We start from the raw sequence: 24,820 nt of genomic DNA on the forward strand, positions 1-24,820 counted from the left end.
AGCCAACAACAACAAATTCAGATCATGTCAGTAACAGATCATATGTCAAAACTGTCGATTAGAAGATTTTGATGACAATAACTTCTGAAATGTAATAACGTTGAATTGCAGTTCTGTTCATCTGTATTTATGCATTTAAATGAACTGCTTAATGGTTCCTATAAGTTCTGTCAATTTGTGACAATTAACCAAACATTTTAAACCCCCATTCATGGGCCTGTCTTAATCCCTCTCTGCAGACTCTGTTGTTCTTGTATCATGCATTAGCTTATTCCTTCTGTAGTTATAACTTAAACACTATCTTGGAATCATGTGGAAAGCTCTTCCTCTTAGGCTCTTCCACCTTGAAGCCACAGATATGAGAGCTCTGTTCCAAACTGCCCCAATGTATAAGCCTTAAATTTTTGTCAACCAGCTTAAACTCAAGTAAGCATGCAGCTCTTGTTAGTGCCCTATTTTTTTATTTTGTGAAAGCAGTAGTTTATATTAGCCAGATCCCCACCTGTTCAGTTCTATAGTACATAAAAAAAATGCAATATCTATTTAAATCTATTTTCATTGCACTAAATGCCGTGTAAGGTATCTTTATGGTCCTTGAAATTAGACACAAAAATCATAAGAAAACAAAATGACCTCACAAATCAAGCATTGCCAATGTGTCCCCGGAGAAACAGTTGTGACATGATGGTAATGAAGATGGTGATGATGAAAATGGAAACATCAGCTGAGGAATGCTCAAGGTAATAAAAAAACTTACTTGTGCACAGCAGAGCAGAAAAGGCATTAATGGCTGCCCTAGGAAAAAAACAGAAAAGTGACGTCTGACTCATTTGAATCAACACCAAATTAAAATAAAAAACGAATTGCATTTGTAATTGTCAAAGTAAATCTTTATGTATGAGTGAACATGAAATTATTTGATTTCTAAAATTAGAAACATCTTGACTCAGGGTGACGCTGAAAAATTGATTCATCTTCATTATTACTTCCAGTCTGGACTACTGTAGTTCATTTTTGTCAGGATGTCCTAAAACTCCCTGAAAAGCCTTCAGTTGATCGAAAATGCTGCAGTGAGAGTACTGACAAGGACTGGAAAGTGAGTATTTTTCTCCTGTATTGCCTTGTCTTAGCTACCTGTTAATTCCAGAACTGAATTTAATATCTTTCTTCTTACATACAAGGTCTTGAATTGTCTTTTCTTAAAGACTTCAGAGTACCATATTGTCCCAATAGAGCACTTTGCTCTCAAACTGCTGGCTTACTGAGCCTGTGGAACCAAGTAGAGTTTGGATCTGGGAAAAAGACACTTTCTATTCTTTAAGATTAATCCGAAAACTTTTCTTTTTGATAAAGCATATAGTTAGGGCTGGATTAGTTGACCCTGAATACTGCCTTAGATATACGGGTAACTAAGATATTAAATATAACTGTGCTAACACAGATGTGGTTGTTTTAATATACGCATTGAAGGAGATTCTAGTCAAAAATGGCTCCAAGTGTTACTGGAGGTCAAGGTAATGCCATCTAGAGTAAGAATCGTGTTTGTAAAATGGTACAAGAAAGTCAATTTAATCTGAATTTAGAAACAAGGCATTAGAGTTCATCCAGGTCTGTATGTCTTTAAGACATTCATGCAGTTTAACTAATCGGTGTATGTCATCTGGCTTCATGGATCGATAAAGCTAGGTATCATCTGCATAGCAATGAGAATGCACTGTATGTTATGGCTTCTACCAATACTGCCTGATGTATTATGCATGTATAATTTAAACAGAATTGGTCCAAAAACAGAACCCTGTGGTACTCTATAACAGTGCTTAGTGTTTGACTCTCCATTTACACAAACAAATTAGAGTTAATTATATTAGAGAGCTATGATTCAAACCACTGCAGGGCAGTAACTTTAATGGCTAACACATTTTGTAATCACTGTGTTAACATTTTGTGGTCTGTGGTGTCAAATGCTACACTGAGGTCAAGTAAGTAAGTAAAATGCATTTATAAACACTTTTTACAGGTAAAAATCACAATATACTTTACAATAAAACCAGAAATAAAATATATCATAAGAATGAACAAAAAAAAAAAAACATAAAACAACAATTTACCTAAAGGTTGTCAGTATGCCTTCAGCTGTTTGGTGTTTTTTTGGGGGGGTTGTTTTGTTTTTTTTAAATGAATCAGTGGAGTTTACAGAGTAAAGGCAGTGGAAGAAAAATCCACAACCTTGCCCAAAAAGTCATATCCCCATGAATTTTTAAACCGAGTACGTGGGTCCAGCAGGAATCTCCAACCCAGTATTACAGGAAACAGGAAAACATGTAATAGACAGGCCGGTCCACCATGTCCATTTCATGCTTTGCTGCTTTAAAACGGGAAATAGACACGCATGCAGAAGTTGTATTACTGCATGCAGATGTTGCATTACAAGCAGGGGGGAGATAATATTTTTAAAGCCTAAAAACACTTCTCCGTGACAGTGTACTGTACCTGGACTATAACAAAATCTCAGTTTCTCTGACCACCACCCTGCCTGTCACCCAGTGAGAGCTGGGACAGGCTACTGGTCCCACTGCAACCCTTAACTGGACAGGCGATTAAGAAAATGGATGGATCAATGGGGGGGGCAGTTAAATATTCTCATATATGGTTAAATGTGGCTTGTAGTTTAAAGAACTATGAGTGGTCAGTAGACAGTGACACAATTTTATAAGTTTGGTTCTTGATGCCGTCACATTGTATTGAAGTTCAGACTTTAATTCAAAGGATTTAATAAAACCATTACTTGAACTATTTATCCAAATATAGCCTGTCATAGTTGTCATTGGCTTTATTTATTATCGCAGTTCTCACCCAAAGGTTTCTCAAGGCAAAAAAATAGGATATTCTTCCATGTCAGCAACCTCATCTCAGTCATGCTTTTCAGTATTGAAGACAGTACTGTAGTCAGAGAGATCCCCAAACAAGCTGCAACTGAAAGCATCTGCAGTTAAAGTCTAGCTGAGCGTCCCAAGGGAGTCCATGAATTCTGAACTTCAGCCAATCATGTGCTGCAAAAATGTTCATCCAGAACAATTCAAGGGTCCAGCGCACCAGGCCCAGGGTAGTGTCTCGAGTGAATGTCTGGTGAGCATCTGGTGGCCGGGCCAGAAAAGCAACATGGGTCCGTCCGCCTGTGGGCCCACCACCCGCAGGAGTCGACATAGGGCTTCAGTGTTAGTGGATCGAGAGGTCCTGGCACTCCGATCCCTAGCTTCCAAAACTGGTATTATAAACAGCTAGCTATAATTCATCAACTATTTCTATAAACCACTTGAATTAATGCTGAAAGTCTGCACTTAAATCACACCTTGATTGTTTAATTTAGAGTCCACTGCGGTACTGCAGAAAGCAAAATTACAAAAAAATTGTGTCAAAAACATTATTGGATTCTGGATGAAAAATTCTTCAAAAGCCTATGGCCCTGACTGTATCTATATGGTAAAACTGATCAGTGGGAAATGCAGAAAGCCCTTAGGATACTTACTTAATAGCATGCAGATGCTTGGTTGTGTATTGAGGAATGAGGCGGTAGATGACATCCAGTCCATAGTTTTCTCCTATGAGGTTTGCTGTAGAAACTGTCAAGAGAACACAACTGACTTTAACTCTGTTACTAAGATTATCAACATATAAGTTTAAACACAGCAACAGGTAAAGCTTCTGAAATACTCTCCCCTTAAAAATTAAGGTGGAGGCTTTACTTGTTAATGAAGAATTCAATAATAAAGTACTCTGGATGACAATGTATAAGGTAGGGTTTAGGATAAGGGTAATGTTAGGATTAGAATTTAGAGAAATAGCAGCTATGATTATTTTTAGGGTAAGCCTCCAGGATATGAATTTAACTCCAAGCTGGTGACAAAATCCACTATATTGTGTACCTGATGAACAGAAGACTTGGATCACCCAGAGGCAGGCAGCAGTTCTCCTGGCATGCTGGCCATTGTGTTTCAGCAGATTCAGAGTCAGCAGCACTGCACCTGCCTCTTCTGCTTTCATACCAATACGACGGTCTACATATATATATACATTGCAATGAATACACATGGTGACAGTAAGTATTGTGGAAGTAAGTGATGAAAATTTTAAGAATGCAAGAAGTCAAAAAAATCCAAAAATAACAGCAACCCCAATGAAAAAGTACTTAAAATAGTAGCATTCAAATATTAAAGTTATATGAATTTTTTCCATCTTTGGAATATTACCATGAGTGTAATTGTGATTATTATTAGCAGTGATGTAGTAGCAATAATAGCTCTACATAGTTACACCAAGCAGTGATCGCTTGACATGGTGTAACAGTAGCAGATGGCTAAACATATCTGCATTTCTAAATGACATATTAAGGACTAGTAATGACATGTAAATGATGAATTAAGCACTTGCTAATAATACCTAAGTGCTACCTAAATGTATTAGCAGTTTGCTTTGTATTTCCATTATAGACCTTTTGCTTTTTTTTAATATTGCAACATAGAATTAGAATAGAATAGAATTCAACTTTATTGTCATTGCACATGTCACAGTACAAGGCAACGGAATGCAGTTTGCATCCATCCAGAAGTGCTTTAGCCATGATATAGATATATTGCAAAATACATATTAGCAATAATATAGGTATATAGATATATTACAGAAATGGGTCTGTTATAGGTATGAAGGTACAAAAACGGGTCTATTATGGGTATATTACAATGTACATGGTATGAAGGTATGTTATGAATATGCCTTCATACCATGTACATTGTAACATACAATGACCCTCAGTATGATTTAAATTGTTGGTCAGACAAATAAGCACAGATATATATCTCTGTGAGAAGCTTTCATTATTACTGTACCACAAACATGGCTGTCAGTGAATCAGGAACCACTGTGCTATTTTTGTTGATCATCTCACCTTTCCTAAACAAACTTTAAGAGTTAGAAAGAGTTATCACAATACATGTTGTTTTGTTCATTCCCACCTTTGTGTCCAACTTTAGCTAGCAGGTGCAGGAGTGGTATGAGTATAGTGTAGTTGGGACTGAAAGTGTGGCCATATTTAACCAGTGCAGTCAGCAGAGCCTCACTACCACCTTTCTTGATCATATAGTGGATGCGCCGATCTGTACCTGAACAGAGAGCAGAGGTTAGTGCTTGGCTGAAAGGGACTGAAATATAAATAGTGCCTTTTTTACTATTTTGAAAAAATATAAAGGATGCTACAAGCCGCATTCAAATGGGCATTCATCAAGTACTTCTATTTATTGCAAAGGACATTACTGCTCCAAATGAAGACTTAAACCTTAGTCATCCTCAGAATACGAGGGGTGTGACAGCCACAGATATCTTCCAAGTGCCCTCACCTTCTAATTCTGAAAAATATTACTTATCTGATAATAAAATCTCTCTTTTTTTTTCTTCTTTTATTTATTTACCTTTTTTGTGATTCCCCTATTTTATTTGTTTTTCTATCTATGTACTCAGCTGTAACCAGTTTCCACATTTGATCCTATTATATGTCTATATATAGACACATCATTGCCTTTGTTACCTGCAGAAGTTCAGCCTCTGGCTGCTGGGCTGGGGTCTGAATACACTCAGCTTTGACATCACTTGTTGTTGATTAGCTTCTTAGCAATCTGTCTAAGAGCCACAGTTCTGTTAGCAGTATACTGCAGTTGTTTCTGTCTTGGATGTTGTTTGGATTTCACCATTGCACTTATGTCCTTTCATGCAATACAAATAAAATTAATGTCCATATTGCCACTTCTCAAAAGCTATAAACCACTCTATATTTTTTGTCCTCCCAGCATACATGTGTATGCTGTTTTCTTCCTATCCTTCCTGGTGCATATATCTGAAAAAACAAGTAACGCAAGTAACAACATAATATTAATTTTAATGTATTTACAGAATTTAGTACAGTAACGCATTACATAACTGCATTACTAAAAATAGGATTACTGTCATCCATTCATTTGGCACATGCTACACCCAGCCCTAGATGCCAGCTGAAGTCAAATGAGCTCTGTTTTCTTCCACCTCCCAATTAAAGTGTGTGATCCTAGCTACAGTGGCCGCTGTATGACAAACAACTGTGGCTGATATTTATCTGCATCGACTGTCACTCTGAGTGTGGGTTGCGGCTCCACTATTTACCTCAGCTGTCAATATGTTGGTTGTTTGTGTTTTTTTACTCATCTAAAACTTTGTGAATCTGTGTTTTGGGTCCGTTTTGTCAATCCACACAGTCTGCTTCTGCCACACTGTGACATAAAGGTGCAGACACATATTAAAATTTGCCTCTCCAGCACAAATGCCTACGAGTTCTCCTCTCCTTTCCCCCTTGGTATACTATATTTGTAGCTGGTCTCTAGCCTCGTACATAAATTGCAATTAGTTGGAACAGTGACGTTCATCCCGGCTATTTTATTCAGGACGATGAGGCAGCACGATGACTTCAAACCATTGCCCGCTCCTGTGTATTTTCAACTCTTTACTCCTTGAAAGGCTAGTAGGAATAATGCTTGAAGAACTTTTCTGAATTGAGGGGTTTCTGTCATATTTCAGACCTGCTTCTAGGTTTCTGACTATGCAGCTACCCTTGGAAAAACCTGGAAACTTTATTAATGATCATCAAGTCATGTTTTTATTGATATATGTAATGAGGAGTCAAAACTCATCTTAAAGGTACAGGGGAGGTCGTCAGATGTCATCTTTATGGAGGAAAAAAATGAACGGATGAATTCTAAGTTCAAAAGATTGCATCTGCTTGTTGGAAGATGTAATTACACATGAATTTAAGTACAGTTATGAGTTCTTAGTAACTTAGTTTTTAGTGTATTTAATTAAAAAAACAGACTGTGCCTTTAAAGGCTTTGTGTGTTTATTGGCATTTTCCATAGCACAACAACTTTTTATGTAAGGATGGAAACCGAATGGTGAGAAGATGATCTTACCAGCTGACAGAAGTTCATCCAAGACACTGAGGATATTTAAGGTGCTCTCCACATCCCCTACATTCTGCAGAGACAACACACACACACACACACACACACACACACACACACAGAATATAAGACATTTAAACCCACAAAATAAAAGAATAAAAAAAGTTAGAATGCATCTAACCTACTTTTTTTTTATTTAACCAGGAAGATCCCATTGAGATTAAAAACCTCTTTTTGAACGGAGACCTGGCTAAGATAGGCAGCAGCAAATGTCTCACAGTTACAAAAATTACTCAATTAAACACAGGCAGCAACAACAGACATTCAAAAATTAAATGAAAAATTAATTAATTAATTAAATAATTAAATAAAGATAAAATTAAATAAAAATTCAAAAATTCAGTCAAAATGACAAACAATCTTATTGAAACAGTTGCATGTTATGGAATTGGTCACAAGGATTCTTAGTTTAGATTCAAAAGCACTTAATGAAATGAATTCAGTCATTTTCCAGTCGTTCTGCAGCTCGTTATAAGCAAAGGGTGCTAAATGGACAAAAGCTCTTTTGCCAAGTTCAGTTCGGGCAAATGGAACAGAAAGCAACAAGTAACCCTGCGGACGAAGAGAATAACGATCAGCATGTTTCATTGCAAGCAGGGAACACGTATAGAAAGGCAGCAATCAGAGTATTGCCTTATATATAAAACTGTATAAATGAGAGTTCCTCCGACTGGCCAAAGCAGCCCCTCCCACCTGAGAGTATAACTGTGGTGTGTCTGAAATTTACAGTTAGTGATGAACCTCAGAGAAGCATGATACACAGTATCTAAATCAGAATGTGGAATCCATATACAATCCAAACAACCCAGCTGCTACTAATGGTTGTGGTTTTTGCACTTTTTTAGTGACTGTCACTACATATTGTTATTCTTGTTTTTGTTGAATGATTTTATCACTCAACAAAGCTGATTTTTCTTGCTTGTGTTTATGTGAAAGTGGAATGATTGCAATTTGTTTTGCAAATTCTCATGTTTTGTGAATCTCTTATAATTGTCTTCATGTCATCAGCTGTCAGGACTGAGGCCTGCAATCCCAAAGTTGAGCACAGTCAGCTGATTATGACCAGATGGAACACGGTGAGTGTAGTAGATGTGTTTCATGGAAATTCTGCATCCTGCATTGACACGTCCTGGAACACAGTGTGAGCATAGCTTGCTTCAGGACTTTATATGCAGACAGGGCACAAAGTGGCACTGACCCTGACATGTTACTGTGAAGAAATGTTTCTATAGCCTGTTGAAATCCTGGCTGTGAAATGTCTTCATATTAATTACACTGGCAATATTTTTAGGCCTTTCCATTTTTTCCTACTTCCTGTTAAATTCAGCTCCTTTCATGTAATGGAGCACAAACAGTTCCAGTGGATGACACCATATTAAAAAAAACCTTTTATACACACACTTCTCTTCCCCTTATCCTTATCAGGGTTGCAGGGGAGCTGGAGCCAATCATGGCGGACTCGTGGCCTTATATACATAAAATGTGTCCAATATTTCCAAACTAATGGACATTAGGATATTAGTTTATATACATGTTTCTTATGTCACATGTACTCCACATGTACATGCAGATGGATTTTCTCAGAGATTCTAATCCCACATTTTCAAAACGATCTGACTGAGCAGAGGTCTGCTGGTCTTATCAACTACCCAATCTGGCTGATTAAATTCTGCCGTTTCAACAGAAATCTTTTAAGGTGGCCAAACATCTCCCTCGTTAAAATGTGCGTTGTATGAAGAAACCTTCTCCAATGTCCAAATGAGGCCTCTGATGAATATCTGATGCCAGATATAAATAACTTAATGTGTTGCATCCAGACAGGCTGTTTAGATGGCCAGCAATCTGCCTGTTCAAATAGAAACTATAGTCTTGTTTCCGCAACAGGATCTTTCCCTAGGGACTAGGAACCATTGGAACAACCTTAGCTCATGGTCAAATTTAAGGTAAAAATATTTTGAGGTCTTGTGGGAGGCCATCTCATGTTTAATCCTCCACATTACCCTGTAAAATTCATAATCTTGAGTCTGATCTTGCCTTGCTGCTTCTGCTCATCTGTTTTCCTGCGATCCCACTGATCTCATCTGGTATTCCAGTGGAACAGACTGGGCTATACAAGAAAGACTCGAGATTTTTCTTGTGTAGTAGTCGGTAAATACGTAAATTTGTGTCTTTACACGCCACTCGACTGGAATTTTCTCAAATTGCATTGGTCTTTAGTTCTAGATATTCAGCGTGAAAAGTAATAAAATAGTATAGGCTTGTGTTGAGCAAAGATTGCTACACAAAGGTAATAACATCTTAAATAGGATAGACAGGTTATGTCAACTTAACCAGTTGAAGCAACTTGCCACTTTTCACTGCAACCACATGTTCCAGTCTGAAGTGGGTGACAGCCTGAAAGCTATTTAAAAAAAGGCCATATGTTTGATGAGGGAGCTTTGTGTTTGCACTGTCTTTACTTTTTTGTAACTTAAACCCTGCATATAAAAATGGTGCTTGTGCTGCACTCAACCTTTCTTTCTGGCTGCTGTTACAACCAAATTTCCCCTTCTGGGACAATTAAAGGATTATTCTGTTCTATTCTAACCATGATGAGGCTTCTGACAGTGGCTTCTTGGCTCAGGTCTTATAGTCCAGAGATATATGGATACGTGTGACTTTTCAGTTAACACTGAGATACACAATTTTAAATGAGCTTTAATTATTTTTTTTCACCCTCTCAGTGAAAAAAGGGCACTGACAGCAAAGTTGACCCATTACACTGATGTAGAGAACTGAATGAGCCAGTATCTCAGACTGTCTACCCATGAAATATTTCTACCCTTCTGAAGTTTCACATGTTTAGAAGGGAGGAAATTCTGTGACAGTAATTAAATATGTCTGTTCCTCAGACTGTGATTCTCATCTGACAGTTTTTAGAAACTGCCCTAACACAAAATTGAATAATCATGTCTACAGGTTTGATTCCGCAAGAGCTGCTTTAACAGGCAGTAACAAAAAATATAAATATTCCCAATAATCTGGGAACCTTTATGAGCTCATTTGCAAACAACTTGAAGTCCACAATGCTGTTATTATTATTCACAACTGGAAAACATTTAAGACAGCTGACAATTTTCCCAAAGGTGGACATCCCAGCAAATTTTCACCCAAAGGTCAGCGCATGCAATACTAAGAGAAACTGCAAAAAACTTTACCAGCCTCAATTAGCAATGATAAATGTTAACCCTGAGCAAGGATTTGGAAGGGTTTCGGAAGGTAACATAGGTTTGCAAAGCTGAAACCTGAACAAACCACAAGACTTCTGAAACAATGGGCCTCATTTGCTGATAAATGCATGAGAAATTTCTTACAAAAAAAAGAGTTTGCAATTAAAGTCATGTTAGATTTATGCCACAGTTTTTTCTTACTGCTGTGCGTATATTAATAAATCACAGTCATTTTAAATCCTACATACTGCCTAATCCGCATAAAGCCACCCCTCCCCATTTGTCTATACAAAGAAACAGGTTCATCTGGAGGTGACGATGTAAGAGAGAAGTGTGCGTCTCTAAGGCAAAACAGAAGGAGAAAGTCTGAGTAGAAAAGCTACTCAGCCAGAAAATGGACAATATTCTTAGTGTTTCCATGAGAGTGATGACTGTTTAAAATTAAGTAAATAACAAAGAAAGGCTTCACCTGATAAAAAAAAAACAAAGGAGAGCTCGATGTCATTTCCCCTAAAAGAAAGAGAACAAGTAAGTGTCCTGTTAGCCTGAGATGAGAAACTTACTGCAATTTTTTAAAAGAAAGAAAGAAAGAAAGAAAGATAAGACATTTAAGTTAAGATAAGTGAGATTAATTAAATATATTTAAATTAAAAGGATAAAGCCTACGTCTTTACTTTTATCACTTTGTTTTCCTTACATGCCTTGTATTCTTTTGTGTAATTCTGTACATTTTGTGGCCTATGATGTTTTAGAAAACTGCTCACTTCGGTCAGCCCGGTTGTTGTTTTTAAAAGTGCTTTGTAAATTAAGTGCTATGGTACTGTTAATATTATTATTAGTAGTAGTAGTAGTAATAGTAGTATTCATTTTAAAGACTTGTCTTTTCTTTCCCAGCACAGTTAGGTCTTCATTTGGTTGTAAGTGTGGTGAAATGGACTTCTAAATCTATTTGTAAAGTAAAATCAAATTGAGGTATGAAGGCCAATGCCTTTGGACAAACCAAACTGGAGATGCTTGGCGTTCATGGACAACACCACGTTTGGAGAAAACCAAATACGATATATCAGCACAAACACCTCATACCAGCTGTCAGCACGGTGGTGGAGGGGGGGTGATTTAAGCTGGATTTACAGCCACAGGACCCAAGAACGGCGCAGTCACCGAGTCTAACATGAACTCCTCTGTGTACCAAAATATTCTAGAGTCAAAGGAGAGGCCATCGGTCAGACAGCTAAACTTTGTCTGAAACTGGCTGAAATGCTGTGTTGAGACCTTCAGAGAGCTGCGTATAAATGACTGCTCGCAAGCCTGAATGAGCGAAGCAACACTGTAAAGAAGAATGGAACAAAATTCCTCCTCAGTGATCACAGAGACTGATAAAGTCCTACAGAAAATGATAGCTTCTGGTTAATGCTGCTGAAGGTTGTTCTACAAGCTTTTGAATCATGGAGTGCGCTTCATTTTTCACAGTTGTTAAATAAATGATGTAATGATTGTCTGTCTTTGTGTCCTTTAGCAGTAACAAAAAATCGATAAGAGCTGCATAAATATGCTCAATGCAAAGCCAATATATTTCTTTCCTCGTTTGTTTTGTGCTAATAGGGGAGTGCTAAAAGAAACTTTCTCTGTAGAGGAGATATCCTATATGACCACCTTTCGTGGCTTTTGAGGTTCCCTCAGAGGAACACTTAGTAAAGATCAGTCACTAAAAACTGTACTTTGAATTGTATTATTAAGTCCGATTCAGCAACTCAGGGTTCATCTGCAGTTAGAATGGTTTCTGGCAGTCCATCCACACTCAGGAAATCTGTTTATTCTCAGATGCTGGGATTAGGTTTAGACTGACTGAACTGTAAATTCAGGACTGTGGGTATGAAACACTATTTGAAAGAACTGCCCAGACTCAGTAGTCAGAAAGTGTTGTCATTAAAAATGTGAGGTTAGTCCGCCACTTTTTAAAGAATGATGTTCAGCCAGTAATGCCACCTGCTGTTTCAATCTCTCCACCCCTATATCCCCCAGTATCCAACTGTAGCACCCCAGGGATGTTTTGTATCATACCATCACGGTCCCTTTCACCAATACCTTAACAAGCACGTTGATAGATAGACAGATAGGTTTTCATCACTGCTCCATATGAGTGTGTTGCAGTTACATGTCTTTTATTTAAAGATCCTAGTTTAATGCTGATGCAGGACCCAAGTTTATGTCCAATATTATTGACATTTTTTTTTACGTCATTCAACTTTTTAAGGATCCAGTGTCAACCACAAACCAAATAATGTGAACATGATACAGCATATGAATGTGGATCGAGCTTGATGTATATTTGATACATGTTTGATGCAGCAATTACCCAATGCGAGCCTGCAAAATATACCACACGCAAAGTACAAAAATCATATCTTGTTAATATTCCAAACGCGCAAACCTCAGATATTCCTCTCAGTAAATCAGCTGAGGCAAAGCAAAACATATTTTAGTTTTTCTTTTATTTTTCTCCTTTTTTTATATCCCTAACAGACTATTAGGGGCTCAGCATACATTAAAGCTAATATGGAAGTTAAGTAATTGTTTTGATTTGTTATTTCAGTGTTTTATACCAACACGTCACATACAGGAGCACATACCTGCAGAGTGGAAAGGAGGACCTCTAAGCCGCTGGAGGAGCTTAAGGTGGCCGTCATACTTGGTCGACCTCGTCCTGTTCCAGTCAACAGATGGACGAATCAAAAGAGTGAAGGAAAGGTGAACAAACTTTTAAACAGACAAACGACAAAATGAAACGGGATCATCAGTGAGGACTTGGACAGTCTGAGAGCCGAAGTGTCTCCTCAGCAACATGCAAGCAGTACTTCAAACAAACACACACAGACACACTTATAGCATCAGTGTGCTTTTCTCTCTGCACAGGCTGTAACGATACTGTGTCTAAACACAGCGGAGTGACACTCTCAGGGCCAGGGAGGGGGCACGCGTGCTGGTGTGTGTGTCATTGCTGGACATGTGTATTAGTAAAGTTAATGTCTTCCTGAGAGTGTGTGTCATTTCTGCTCAGTCTGTTTTACACGATCATAAAACACATGCAAAAAACATAATAAACACATTCCTCCTACCATAAAATACAAGAAAAGTATTTTTATAGAAAAGTGATTATATGTGTGTGTTATTGTGTTTAAGTGCGCACACGTGACTTTGCATGTGTAATCCTACCCCTCTAGGATAAAGAGCTCCAGAAAACATTTGTGCTGTGGTGCTGAGAAGACTGCCACTATAAAAAGGCTTTGACAAGACCAGCGGGGCAGCTGCAGGGCACAGACTATATTCAGTACCACCGTACTCTAACCCAGAAAAAACACTACAGTGTATTCAATGCTGCTTATCTGACTCAGTCTTACTAACTCCCAGGATGAAAGTACTCATCTGTTGATCCATATAATAATTTATTCACCTTTAAATTTATTCTACTTACAAAAAAGTGATGCTAAACACACAATTAAATCAGAAAGGCAGCCAGTAAGGGAGACCGACAGATACAGAGCACTTTTGGGTTTTTTGGTTCACAATTTGGTTTTTGACAGCTCTTCTGAAAAATAAAATTCTAGTAAAGACAATGTGGAAATTAATTTACTGCTTTTAAAGGATGGCGGGTTGTAACCATTGTAACATTCAAATAACCATTTGAATGTTTTCTAGGCAACCACATCAGTTTCCAGGAGGAGCAGGCTGCAGTACCATTGGTGCAGCACTACATTTGAAGATACCAAGAACTGTGGAGAAAGAGCCGCTGACCAGAATAAACGTCTGACTGACTAATTAGGTAGCACAGCCCATAACTGCTTCACAGGTCAGAGTTGTTGTGTCCCACCCAAAATCCACACCTGTGCTTTCATTGGTTTCATTCTGTTGTCCTCGTCTACCCTGAAGGAATCTATATATTATGTATTACTCTGTTTCAGTCACTACTTTCTTATCTTGTTAGTGTGTGTCTGTGTGTGTGCAAACATATCTGCATTATGACTTCATGAGAAGAGTCAACATGCTTTAAAGTTCATATGGGCTGGAGAGCTGGCTTTGAGCTGGCTGGTTGAAAGTTGGGATTAAGGATGAACATTCTCAACCACTGTGCCCTTCAGCTTGTGTCATTCTGTCTCTCTGTTACTGTCTCTCGCTCGTTCTCTCTCTCTCTCTCTCTCTCTCTCTCTCTCTCTCTCTCTCTCTCTCTCTCTCTCTCTCTATCTATTTCACAAACACACGCACAAGCGCACACACATAGGTAATAAAAGAAAATCACATCAACAACTGAAAAATGCCATAACATTCCCATCAGGAACTCCTAATCCACAGGTGAAATCAAAGACATACTGCTCTCCCAGACAGGATTCCCCGGGCTTGACACAGCCATATGTTGCACACCCACGCACATTTCCATTTCCACAATAATGAGGGGAGAACCCTGAGTGTTGCTCCAGCTGTCTAGTTTCACTGATGCCTTCAGACAGCAGGCTGGTACACTGATATGCACGTCTTGGCTTTCCATGTATAACTCATTTGAGCAGAGCAGCACACATAGACGCTGCTCACAACTCACTACTGCTGTTGTAAAACCAGTGGTGTTTTTTTTTTCTTTCATTTTCTCTTAGTAAGCCTGTTTCATGGTATTTAGAAACATTACATTTAATTTTTTATTTACTAATTTAGTTTTCAATTAAAACTTATAGAAAAACATGTGTTTACTGCTGCAAGACTGTAATGGCTAGGTAAAACTTGTTCAGCAAAATGTAACAAAACACTCATGAGTATGTAGTCTATTTCATTTTCTCATTATAATCAGTGTATAAATTACTGATAACACACAGGTCAGAAACAAGAAACACTATTTGCCCACTTAATAAAATGTCATAGTAAAATTACATATTTCCAATTGAAGTGGAGGGTGAGTTTATTTGCAACCAAAAAGGTACAAGGCAAACTGAAAACACTCACATAAGACGCAGACCTTCCCAATAAAACAGGAACACACGGGGGGGAACAGGGTAAACACCAATTAAAGGAGAACAGAACCAAAATCTCGAAGAGAAAACACAAAACGCTGGGTCAAAAGGACCCAGGATCATGACAGTACCCCCCCCCCCTCAAAGGCTGGCTCCAGACAGCCCAACAAGAAACAAAACAGCCAGAAAAAAAAACAGAAAACAACCCGACCAGGGCGGGCGGCGGGGGCCCAGGAAGGAGGGCTCGAAGCAAAACAAAACCGGAGCACCAGAAGGCCAAAAGACAAAAACAAAAAAACGAGTCCAAAACCAAAAGAAACGAAGCACAGCAGAACACAGGAAAAAAAAAACAGAGTCCAAAACAGAAGAGTTCAGGGGGCCGACAGCACAGGAGTCCAAAACAGTTCAGGGGGCCGGCCAGGGGGCCGACAGCACAGGAGTCCAAACAGTTCAGGGGGCCGGCCAGGGGGCCGACAGCACAGGAGTCCAAACAGTTCAGGGGGGCGACCGTGCGGACGGCAACGGCGGCGACGTGGACACAGTTCGGGGGGCCGACCGTGCGGACGGCAACGGCGGCGACGTGGACACAGTTCGGGAGGCCGGCCGTGCGGACGGCAACGGCGGCCACTCAGGCGAAGAGGGTCCGGGGGCCGGCCGTGCGGAAGGCAACGGCGGCCACTCAGGCGAGGAGGGTCCGGGGGACGGCCGTGCGGAAGGCAACGGCGGCCACTCAGGCGATGGTGATCCGGACCAGGCGAGGTTGCAAAGGCTGGACCAGGCGAGGCTGCAGAGGCTGGACCAGGCGAAGCACAGGCTGAAGCTGGACCAGGCGAGGATGAAGACTCGGATGAAGCTGGACCAGACGAGGATGAAGACTCGGATGAGGCTGGACCAGACGAGGCCGAAGGCTCTGAGGCTGGACCAGACGAGGCCGAAGGCTCTGAGGCTGGACCAGACGAGGCCGAAGGCTCTGAGGCTGGACCGGGCGAGGCTGATGATGATGATGCTGCAGCAGGCGAGGCTGATGATGATGATGCTGCAGCAGGCGAGGATGACGATGAAGCTGCAGCAGGTGGCTGAACGGGCCCCTCGGACCCTCCAGCCGACGAGGAAGGCTGCTGGACGGGCTCCTCGGGCCCTCCAGCGGACGAGGCATGAGGCTGGACGGGCTCCTCGGGCCCTCCAGCGGACGAGACATGAGGCTGGACGGGCTCCTCGGGCCCTCCGGCTGACGTGGCATGAGGCTGGACTGGGGCATGAGCTGGACGGCCTCGGGCCCTCCCGGCTGAACGGGTCCTCGGAGAGCTGGAGACAAGCCGGAGCGGTCCCTCGGGCCCTCCAGCGAGGACACGAGACGAATGGCCGGACGGTCCCCTCGGACCCCCAGCGGAGACAGGAAACAAAGGCCGGAGCGGTCCCTCGGACCCTCCAGCGGAGACAGGGGACGAAGGCCGGACGGGCCCCTCGGACCCTCCAGCGGAGACACGAGACGAAGGCCGGAGCGGTCCCTCGAGCCCCTCCAGCGGAGACCGAGACGAAGGCTGGACGGGCCCTTGGACCCTCCAGCATCAGCCAATACAAAGCCAGCAGGCATGGAGTCCTCTGGTAGACACGAAGGAAATGGGTGCTGTGCTGAGCACTGGCCCTGCTCAGACAGCACTGACATGGAGTTGTTCTCTGAGGGCTGCTTAATCTTCAGGGGTCCAGAATCAGCTGGGGACTGAGACCTAGCCTCTGGGGAAGCCCTGGAGTGCAGAACGGTGCCTGAAGCAGCTACAGCGCAAGAAACTCCCTGACTGGACCTTAAATTTTCCCCCTGCATGGAGTGACTGAGTGGAACCGGTAATGCTGGAGCCAGAGCTACGGGTAGCGGGGGCACTGGAGCTACTGGGGCCTGCGCTACAGGCGGCACTGGAGCTACTGGGGCCTGCGCTACAGGCGGCACTGGAGCTACTGGGGCCTGCGCTACAGGCGGCACTGGGGCCTGCGCTACAGGCGGCACTGGGGCCTGCGCTACAGGCGGCACTGGAGACTGAACTGAAGGCGGCACTGGAGACTGAACTGAAGGCGGCACTGGAGACTGAACTGAAGGTGGCACCGGAGACTGAACTGAAGGTGGCACCGGAGACTGAGCTGAAAGTGACACTGGAAACTGAGCTGAGAATGGCTGCGGGGGAGCTAACTGAGCTGAGAATGGCTGCGGGGGAGCTAACTGAGCTGAGAATGGCTGCGGGGGAGCTAACTGAGCTGAGGGTAGCTGCGGGGGAGCTAACTGAGCTGAGAGAGGCTGCACAGGCGATAAGCAGCTCATGTTGACATCCACCACACAAAACACAGCCCCTGAATGACCAGTCACAAGGTCTGGAACAGACACAGAGTCCTCACTCACCACAGCCGCCGAATTAGAAGTCCGAACGTCCGGCTGTGGGGTGGCGCGCCCGCGGCGCGATCGGCGTTTCCTCCCCGCAGAGGGCTCCGACGGGCCTGAAAAAACCGCATCCGATAGGTGAGGCAGACGCGGCTGCTCCGGGGTGGCTGTAGTTTGTTGCTGCAGGACCCAGTCCGACAGTTCCCGAGCTTGCGCCGCCTCCCGGGCTTCATACAAGTTGGCCAATAAGTCCAAACATCCTCTGACCTGGCAGAGATAGGGATTTCTGTTGAGGATCACCTCAATACCATTTATCCCAACGATCCTTGCTCTCGTATTCGAGGTGTGGGTTATCCAGTCGACCAGGCGTTGGACTTGCATCAGATCCCTCTCCCCGGGCAAGTCTGCTGGATCCATGTTGTGGCTGGTTCGTACTGTCACGGTTTGCCGAGGCAAGCCGTGTGAACAATAATGGATCCAAACTGCAGGCTGCTGAAGTGGAGGGTGAGTTTATTGGCAACCAAAAAGGTACAACAGACAGGGTGGCGAGGAACAGAACGGTGAAAACTCTAAACTGGGAAAACTAAATAAAACACTAACCGGAATACGAACGTGATTTGCAGGGAGAATGACCAGAGAAACAACACAGAAGGGTGGAAGGGAAATAACACAGACGAACCAGCAATTACTAAGACAGAAAATACAACTTAAATACACTCAGAACACAGGGAGATTACACACAGGTGGGAGACACAGCTGGGAATGATTAACATGACGAGACCAGGGAGGGAAACTGAAAACACTCACATAAGACGCAGACCTTCCCAATAAAACAGGAACACACGGGGGGGAACAGGGTAAACACCAATTAGAGGAGAACAGAACCAAAATCTCGAAGAGAAAACACAAAACGCTGGGTCAAAAGGACCCAGGATCATGACACTATTAAATGACAGGTGCCAAACTGATTCATTTATATAATTATTAGGGGTGGGAATTTAATACGTTAATTGTGATTAATTAATTTGAAAAAAAAAAAGCATAAAAAAATCAACGCATTTAATCACACTTTGCATTCCAAGCAATGGGGAACTTTTGTCAATGCATGATTTCCTGGTATACCGATTACACTGATGCACACGGCTTCAAAAATGGAAGAATCAGAAGAAAGCGCGTTGCTAGGACTGATCAGTATGGCAAGCCATTAGAGCCAAAAATCGCCACTTTTCTAACCCATTTGGCTAAGAAATGGCGTAAAAAAACGCTGTTTAATTATTCAAAACACCGAAAAAACCCGCAGTTTGTCCCGACAGAACACCATTTTTTTACGCCACAGACTGGCACCTTGAACACCCCATCTGAGTGGCGGAAAAAACTCTGTTTTTTTCAGCATTTTGAATAATTAAACGGCGTTTTAATGGCTTGCCATAGATCAGAGGCGAATTTCATTGCAAAAGACTGCTCGACGGAAGCCTTGATAAAAGCGTGATTTTGTGCAAACTGTGCAAAATGGAGTTTGCATACCACCGAAGCACTTCAACCTTACAGTACCATCTAAACGCAAAACATGTTACAGCAACACAGAAACTGTGGGTGCTTTTAGCAGTTCAAGTACCAACAAAAGGTGTCGGCAGCCCAAACTTGATGAAATGACTGGCTTCAGGACCAAAATTAGTAAGGCTTTATTGATTTTATTAAACATCTGCATGAAGTCAGGGAAGGGATTCACGCTCTGGAGCTAGCTGAATGCATCCACTCCCAGGTTCCCATGCCCCAGCAGCAGCTGCCAGAGCTTTCCACACCTGCTGGCCTCGTGTCACTTCAGCCAGAGGTTTCCAAACCTGCTGGCCGTGCCTCGTCTTTGCCAGAGGTTTCCACTAGGGGTGCAACGATACTCGTATCGATATTGAACCGTTCGATACAGTGCTTTTGGTTCGGTACGCATATGTATCGAACAATACAAAATTTTTAATTTATTTTATCAACTTTCCCTCTTACGATGCTGTCTGTGTTGAACGCTCAGTGGATCTGCCCTCGACAGTGCAGCCTAGGCGGAGTAGTCGAACTCAGATTCACTGAGCGCAGGGCAAGCTAGCGAGACAGAAGTTAAGCTCTCCTTGCAACATGGCAAATTGAACCCCCCCCAATTCAGATCTGGCGTTTGGAACTATTTTGGTTTTCATGTGACGTATGACCCTGAAGGTAAGCGCGTCATGGACAAAAGTAAAACAGTATGTCGGATGTGCCACGCAATGCTCAATTACATTGGTGGGAACTAGTGTGTTAGCACAGTTAGCTCGTTAACGTGTTGGCCGTCCAGCCCCACAACGAATATGACTGCACATTTACTCCGACATCATCCTAGTGCAAAGACAAGTGGAAGCAGACAAAAACAACAAGCACACATGCTACAAACTTTACCCGAGTCATTTAGACAGCCGTTAGCACATGATTCTCCTTATGGTGACCTGATATGTTTAATATGCTGCTGAGAATATAGCCCAGAAGCGTATAGTATAGCTTTTATTTTGGAAAGAGCCATTTCTCTGTAATAAACTCTCTTTTCCAAAGATGAGTGATTTCTCGATCAGATAGATTTATTTTTTTATTACTTTGTTGTTTCAGCAACATTAAATTTAAAAACTGTACTTTTGAGTTAAAATATATATTTATAATTTTAATAAATGACAAATTAAAAAGACATGAACATTTCTTTTGTATCGAAAAAATATCGAACCGTGACACCAAAGTATCGAACCGAACCGAACCGTGAATTTTGTGTATCGTTGCACCCCTAGTATCTTCGCCTGCTGGTTTTACTTCGTCTCTGCCAGAGGTCTCCGCACCGCCATGTGTTTTCTCTTTCGAATCATATCACAAATGACCCCGACTGCAGCCTCGGCTTTCTGCCTTTTATTGAAAAAACTGTTACAATAAACAATAGTTTACACAAGCACCTGCACTCGTAAAACTCCCCTTGGTTACAAGGACAAGGCACTGTGTGTGTGTGTGTGTGTGTGTGTGTGTGTCTCTATGTGCGTGACTTCCTGATCACATTTGTTTCTAACAACATCCTTGGTCATAAAAAGGTAATCTCCCCCACACCCAATATATGGCTCAATTCCTGTATTGGTTCACCATACACAACACAGTGAAGCCATAAAAAGGGCAGGAAGCTTACCAAACATCAAACAAACCTTCACAAGGGATGTGCTTGTGATAAAACACTACAGCCTCCCCCAGAACCTCAAGAGGCTGGGGAGGCAGACAAAGGAATTCCTTGATCACAGAGTTTGAAACAATGTAGAGGAGGTAAGCATAAAAATGACAACACTTAACAATTCACTTTAACACACAAACTTAACAACGTGGTGTATGCTGTACAGTGCAGCGAGGAATGCCTAGACCAGGCACGTGCCTGTGCCCTTTTGTTGAGGCAACTTTTTAAAAAAAAATTATTATTTTTTTTTTTATGTGTGTGTGCGTGCATGCGGAGTCCTGTCTGTGCCCCTCAACAATAATATTTAACTATTAATCACAGTTTTGCTAAATAAAAGGATCTGGCTTGCATCAGTCACATGATCACATTTAACCAATGATCTCCCTTGACGGCAGAACGCGCTGGTTACGAGCCGGGAACGAGCTCACAAAGAGCACACGCATTTTTAGCGGTCCGGAGCTGTAGGAGAAACACAAGTTAACTCAGAGACACAGACTGATGCGACAAAACCAGTAAGTAGGTGTACAGCGTAAACTGTAGTGTATAGCACCCAGGAGTATTAGCTTATTACGTACACGTTGGTAAGTTGTCTTGTGGCAACTGACGAACTGAAACAAACGAGCGTGCTGTGTGTGCAACAGCGCGACAAACATTACCTGTCCTTTTATTAACTGCACATGTAGTGCTGGTCATAGCCGCTGGCTACCTGGCTGTCATGGGTCTGTAGCTCTGTCACCGTTTTAGGGAACATATTTAATTTTAAAGTATTTAGAAACATATTTAGTTTTAAAGTAAGTTTCCGGGCTTTTCCTGCCTTTCTGGAGGGATTATATTTCACTAAAAAACGATCTAATATGCATGTCCACATAATAATTATTATAATTATAATATATTTAAAAACACAAGCTGTATTTTAAAGAACATACATTAAGAAGCAGATTATATTAGATTTATATTTTAAATAAGACAAAATTTGGATTTTACAGCAGTAAGATTATTGTATCTCTACAGTTTAAAAATGTAATAAGCTTTGCCCCTGCACAGAGTGGATAGTGAAACAAATGGAATCATCATAAATACATTATTTCATATTTATTACTTCCCCCTCCTCATTGCTTTATTATTGTAGCTCTAGTAATAAATAATAATGTAAGGATTCTGGATCAGCACCATGATGCCCACAGTATATACAGTATTCTGAAGAAGGTCTAAAATGTCACTGTGTGTGCGTGCATGTGTGTGTGTTATTTAGATGGATTTTTAAAAAAAATATTACTCATGATATAACATTGTCCAGACATGCCTGGTAAGGACATGAGGAGGAAACAGCAGGAGCTGTGTGAGGCTACTAAAGGCAGGGCTATAACATTTTTCTGTCATCATTTTATTATAGATTAAGTGCAAGAGTTGTTAGGTGTGGATAATTAGATTATAGTTTATTGCAATAGCAAGTTGTGCCTTGTTCTCACATAGCAAGTGGAGAGTGATATATGAAATGATGGGATGGAAGGAAGAAGAGAAGCAAAAAGTGATTCACAGGCAGAGCCTAAATTATTTCTCACAGTTTTTTGTTGCCTTATGGTTCCAAGCGCTGTCACCAATGTTTGCATTTTGTTATTATCTCATGACACTTGTTTAATCAGCTACCATCTCTCCTATGGACTTTTTAATGTCTACAGTCTCAGATCAACACAGCCAGGATTGCTCTCCCCCCGCTTCAGGACACCTACACCAGGAGATGCCGGACTAGAGCAGCGCAGATACTGAAGGACCCGTCCCATCCTGGCAACAAACTGTTCCAACTTCTGCAATCTGGTAGAAGGTTCCGCATCTTCCGGGCAAGGACAGAGAGACTCAAGAGGAGCTTCTATCCCCAAGCCATCCGTGCCCTAAACACACACACCCGCCCTCTCACATCATCTATAATTGACTGAGTCAGGACTCTTCCAGACACTAAACCAAGGCACAATGTACATTTCAATTCCTTTAATTTTAAATATGTTTATATTGTCTATCCTGTAAAATAGTCAGATGTCTATTCATATTAATGTACAGAATTCACCTGCTTGCTGCTACTACTGCACATTCACCCAATGTATATACTACATATATATATATATATATATATATATATACATATATATATATATATATATATGTATAATGTTTTTCCTCTACACACACCCCCCCCCCCCCCCCCCAATTTTTTTGCACATGTCGAGGAGCGTGTCAGGCTACATTTCACTGTGTGTTATACTTGTATAACTATGCATGTGACAAATAAAGAACCTTGAACCTTGAACCTTGAACCCTGCCCTTCCCATATTAGATTCTTGATGAATGTGTGTTGTTGTTATTCAGCCTGGTTCAATGTGCCCCTTTTTAACTTTGAGCACCCGCCCCTTTAAACCTCTCTGCACGGCCCTGGCCTAGACCTCTACACTGGAGAGACCAAACAGCCACTTCACAAGCACATGGCACAACATAGAAGAGCCACCTCCACAGGACAAGACTCAGCGGTCCATCTGCATCTAAAGGATAAAGGTCACTCTTTCAAGGATGCCAATGTTCACATTTTGGACAGAGAGGACAGATGGTTTGAAAGAGAAGTGAAAAAAGCCATCCTTCCCTCCCCATCTCCAGCTGCCTCCCTCTTCCCGCTCCACCACAACCACCCACACATGTAGGGCCTTGGAGTAGGGGTATGTCACCAGGGTGCAGAGGAGGCTACCCCCCCCCCCCCCCCCCGTCCCCTTCTGGCTGCCTCTGCCTCAATTTTATCCCACAACTTAGACATTCACATTACTCACACTCTCATTACGCATACATATAGGATCTTGGGGGTGGGCACGATACACGGAGTCAGAATTACCATCAGGGTGTACACCCCACCCCTGGCGTCGTTGCCCACCTCTCAATTTTGAATACACGTAGACATTGAGGGCTAGCAGGAGGGACTATGCGCTTACCTGCTGCTCTCTGGCAGGTAGCTCCATGCCCTCCTGGGTTTTAATTGCACCTTAGAACACACATGCATCAACACTACAATGAGCGGGTGGAGGGAGGTTTGGAGTCTTCTCTCACCCCCGTTCTCTGCGGCCTGCTGGAGCGGGGGGGCTAGGAGGAGGAGTTGGCCGTCCGACTGCGGTCTGGAGTGTGGGGCCTCCCTGCTGCTGCGGAGTCGGGGCGGTCTGCCTCTCCCCACCGCAGGGAAAAGGGTAACACCACCTGGGTCTGGGTGCAGTTCCCCCCTCCAGGGGCAAGGGTACCTAGACCCGGTTCGTAGAGTACGCTTGGGGAGTGTGACCGTGTGTACAGCGTCTCTTTATGTCTGTCTCCATGTTGGTTGAGTGTGGAGTAAGTGCATATGAGAGCATGAGGGTGGGAATGGATGTTTGTGTCTGTGTGTGCCTGTATGTCTGTGTCTATATGTCAGGTTGGGTATCAGACGCCACCTCTCTGGGGACATCTCAGGCCCTCCAAGGTTTGGAGGCCTATCTCCACCCACCACCACTTCCCCTGCCAGTGGCGGACTCCCTCAGGTGTCGGTGCGTTGGTGGTTCTTTGTGTCTGGGGGTGGGCGTCCGGGTACACACCGGCTCACTCCTTGGCGGCCGCTTATCGGGGCCTGGAGCCTGGGGCTCGCTCGGGCCACTCCGGAGGTGGGGTGCCCCCGGCCTCTCGGCCTGGGGCTCGGTCACTCAGGCACAGCTGGCTGCCGGCGGAGCTCACGGGCGCATCACTGCAACTCCCCCTGGCTTCTGCTCCGCGGCTGCTGAGTGAGCCCTCATCTGGGACTCTCCTCAGCTCTTACTGGGACAGTGGCGCGGCTGCCCCTCTGTTGGTCTTCCTTGGTCTCTTGTGTTCTGGGGGCCTCTGGATGTCTGGAGTCTTGATCTCCTCCATACCTGCTTCATGCCCTGGAGGACGGGGCTGTGGCTCCCCACACTCCCTAGCAGATCGTTACATGGAGAAACCTTTGGAATGCAAGC

The 24,820-nt window shown here is 42.6% G+C and overlaps 1 protein-coding gene across 4 annotated transcripts in view; it reads right to left on the reverse strand.

Annotated features, from left to right (window-relative positions):
* LOC120730308 (cytosolic carboxypeptidase 4) overlaps positions 1-24,820 on the reverse strand; it is an 80,783-nt gene that overhangs the window by 51,483 nt on the left and 4,480 nt on the right. For 3 of the 4 annotated variants that reach the window (XM_040026605.1, XM_040026604.1, XM_040026603.1), the window contains exons 2-7: positions 12,877-12,950; positions 6,987-7,050; positions 5,010-5,156; positions 3,924-4,055; positions 3,527-3,620; positions 758-795 (exon numbers count right to left, since the gene is read on the reverse strand). In XM_040026605.1, the coding sequence (XP_039882539.1) occupies positions 758-795; positions 3,527-3,620; positions 3,924-4,055; positions 5,010-5,156; positions 6,987-7,050; positions 12,877-12,950 (549 nt within the window). Of the gene's footprint in view, positions 1-757; positions 796-3,526; positions 3,621-3,923; positions 4,056-5,009; positions 5,157-6,986; positions 7,051-12,876; positions 12,951-24,820 lie in introns of those variants that run through there. The other variant, XM_040026606.1, reaches the window with a different exon arrangement.

This window comes from Simochromis diagramma, unplaced genomic scaffold, assembly GCF_900408965.1.
Source record: "Simochromis diagramma unplaced genomic scaffold, fSimDia1.1 OVJJ01000293.1, whole genome shotgun sequence".
In the NCBI taxonomy this organism is placed as follows: domain Eukaryota; kingdom Metazoa; phylum Chordata; class Actinopteri; order Cichliformes; family Cichlidae; genus Simochromis; species Simochromis diagramma.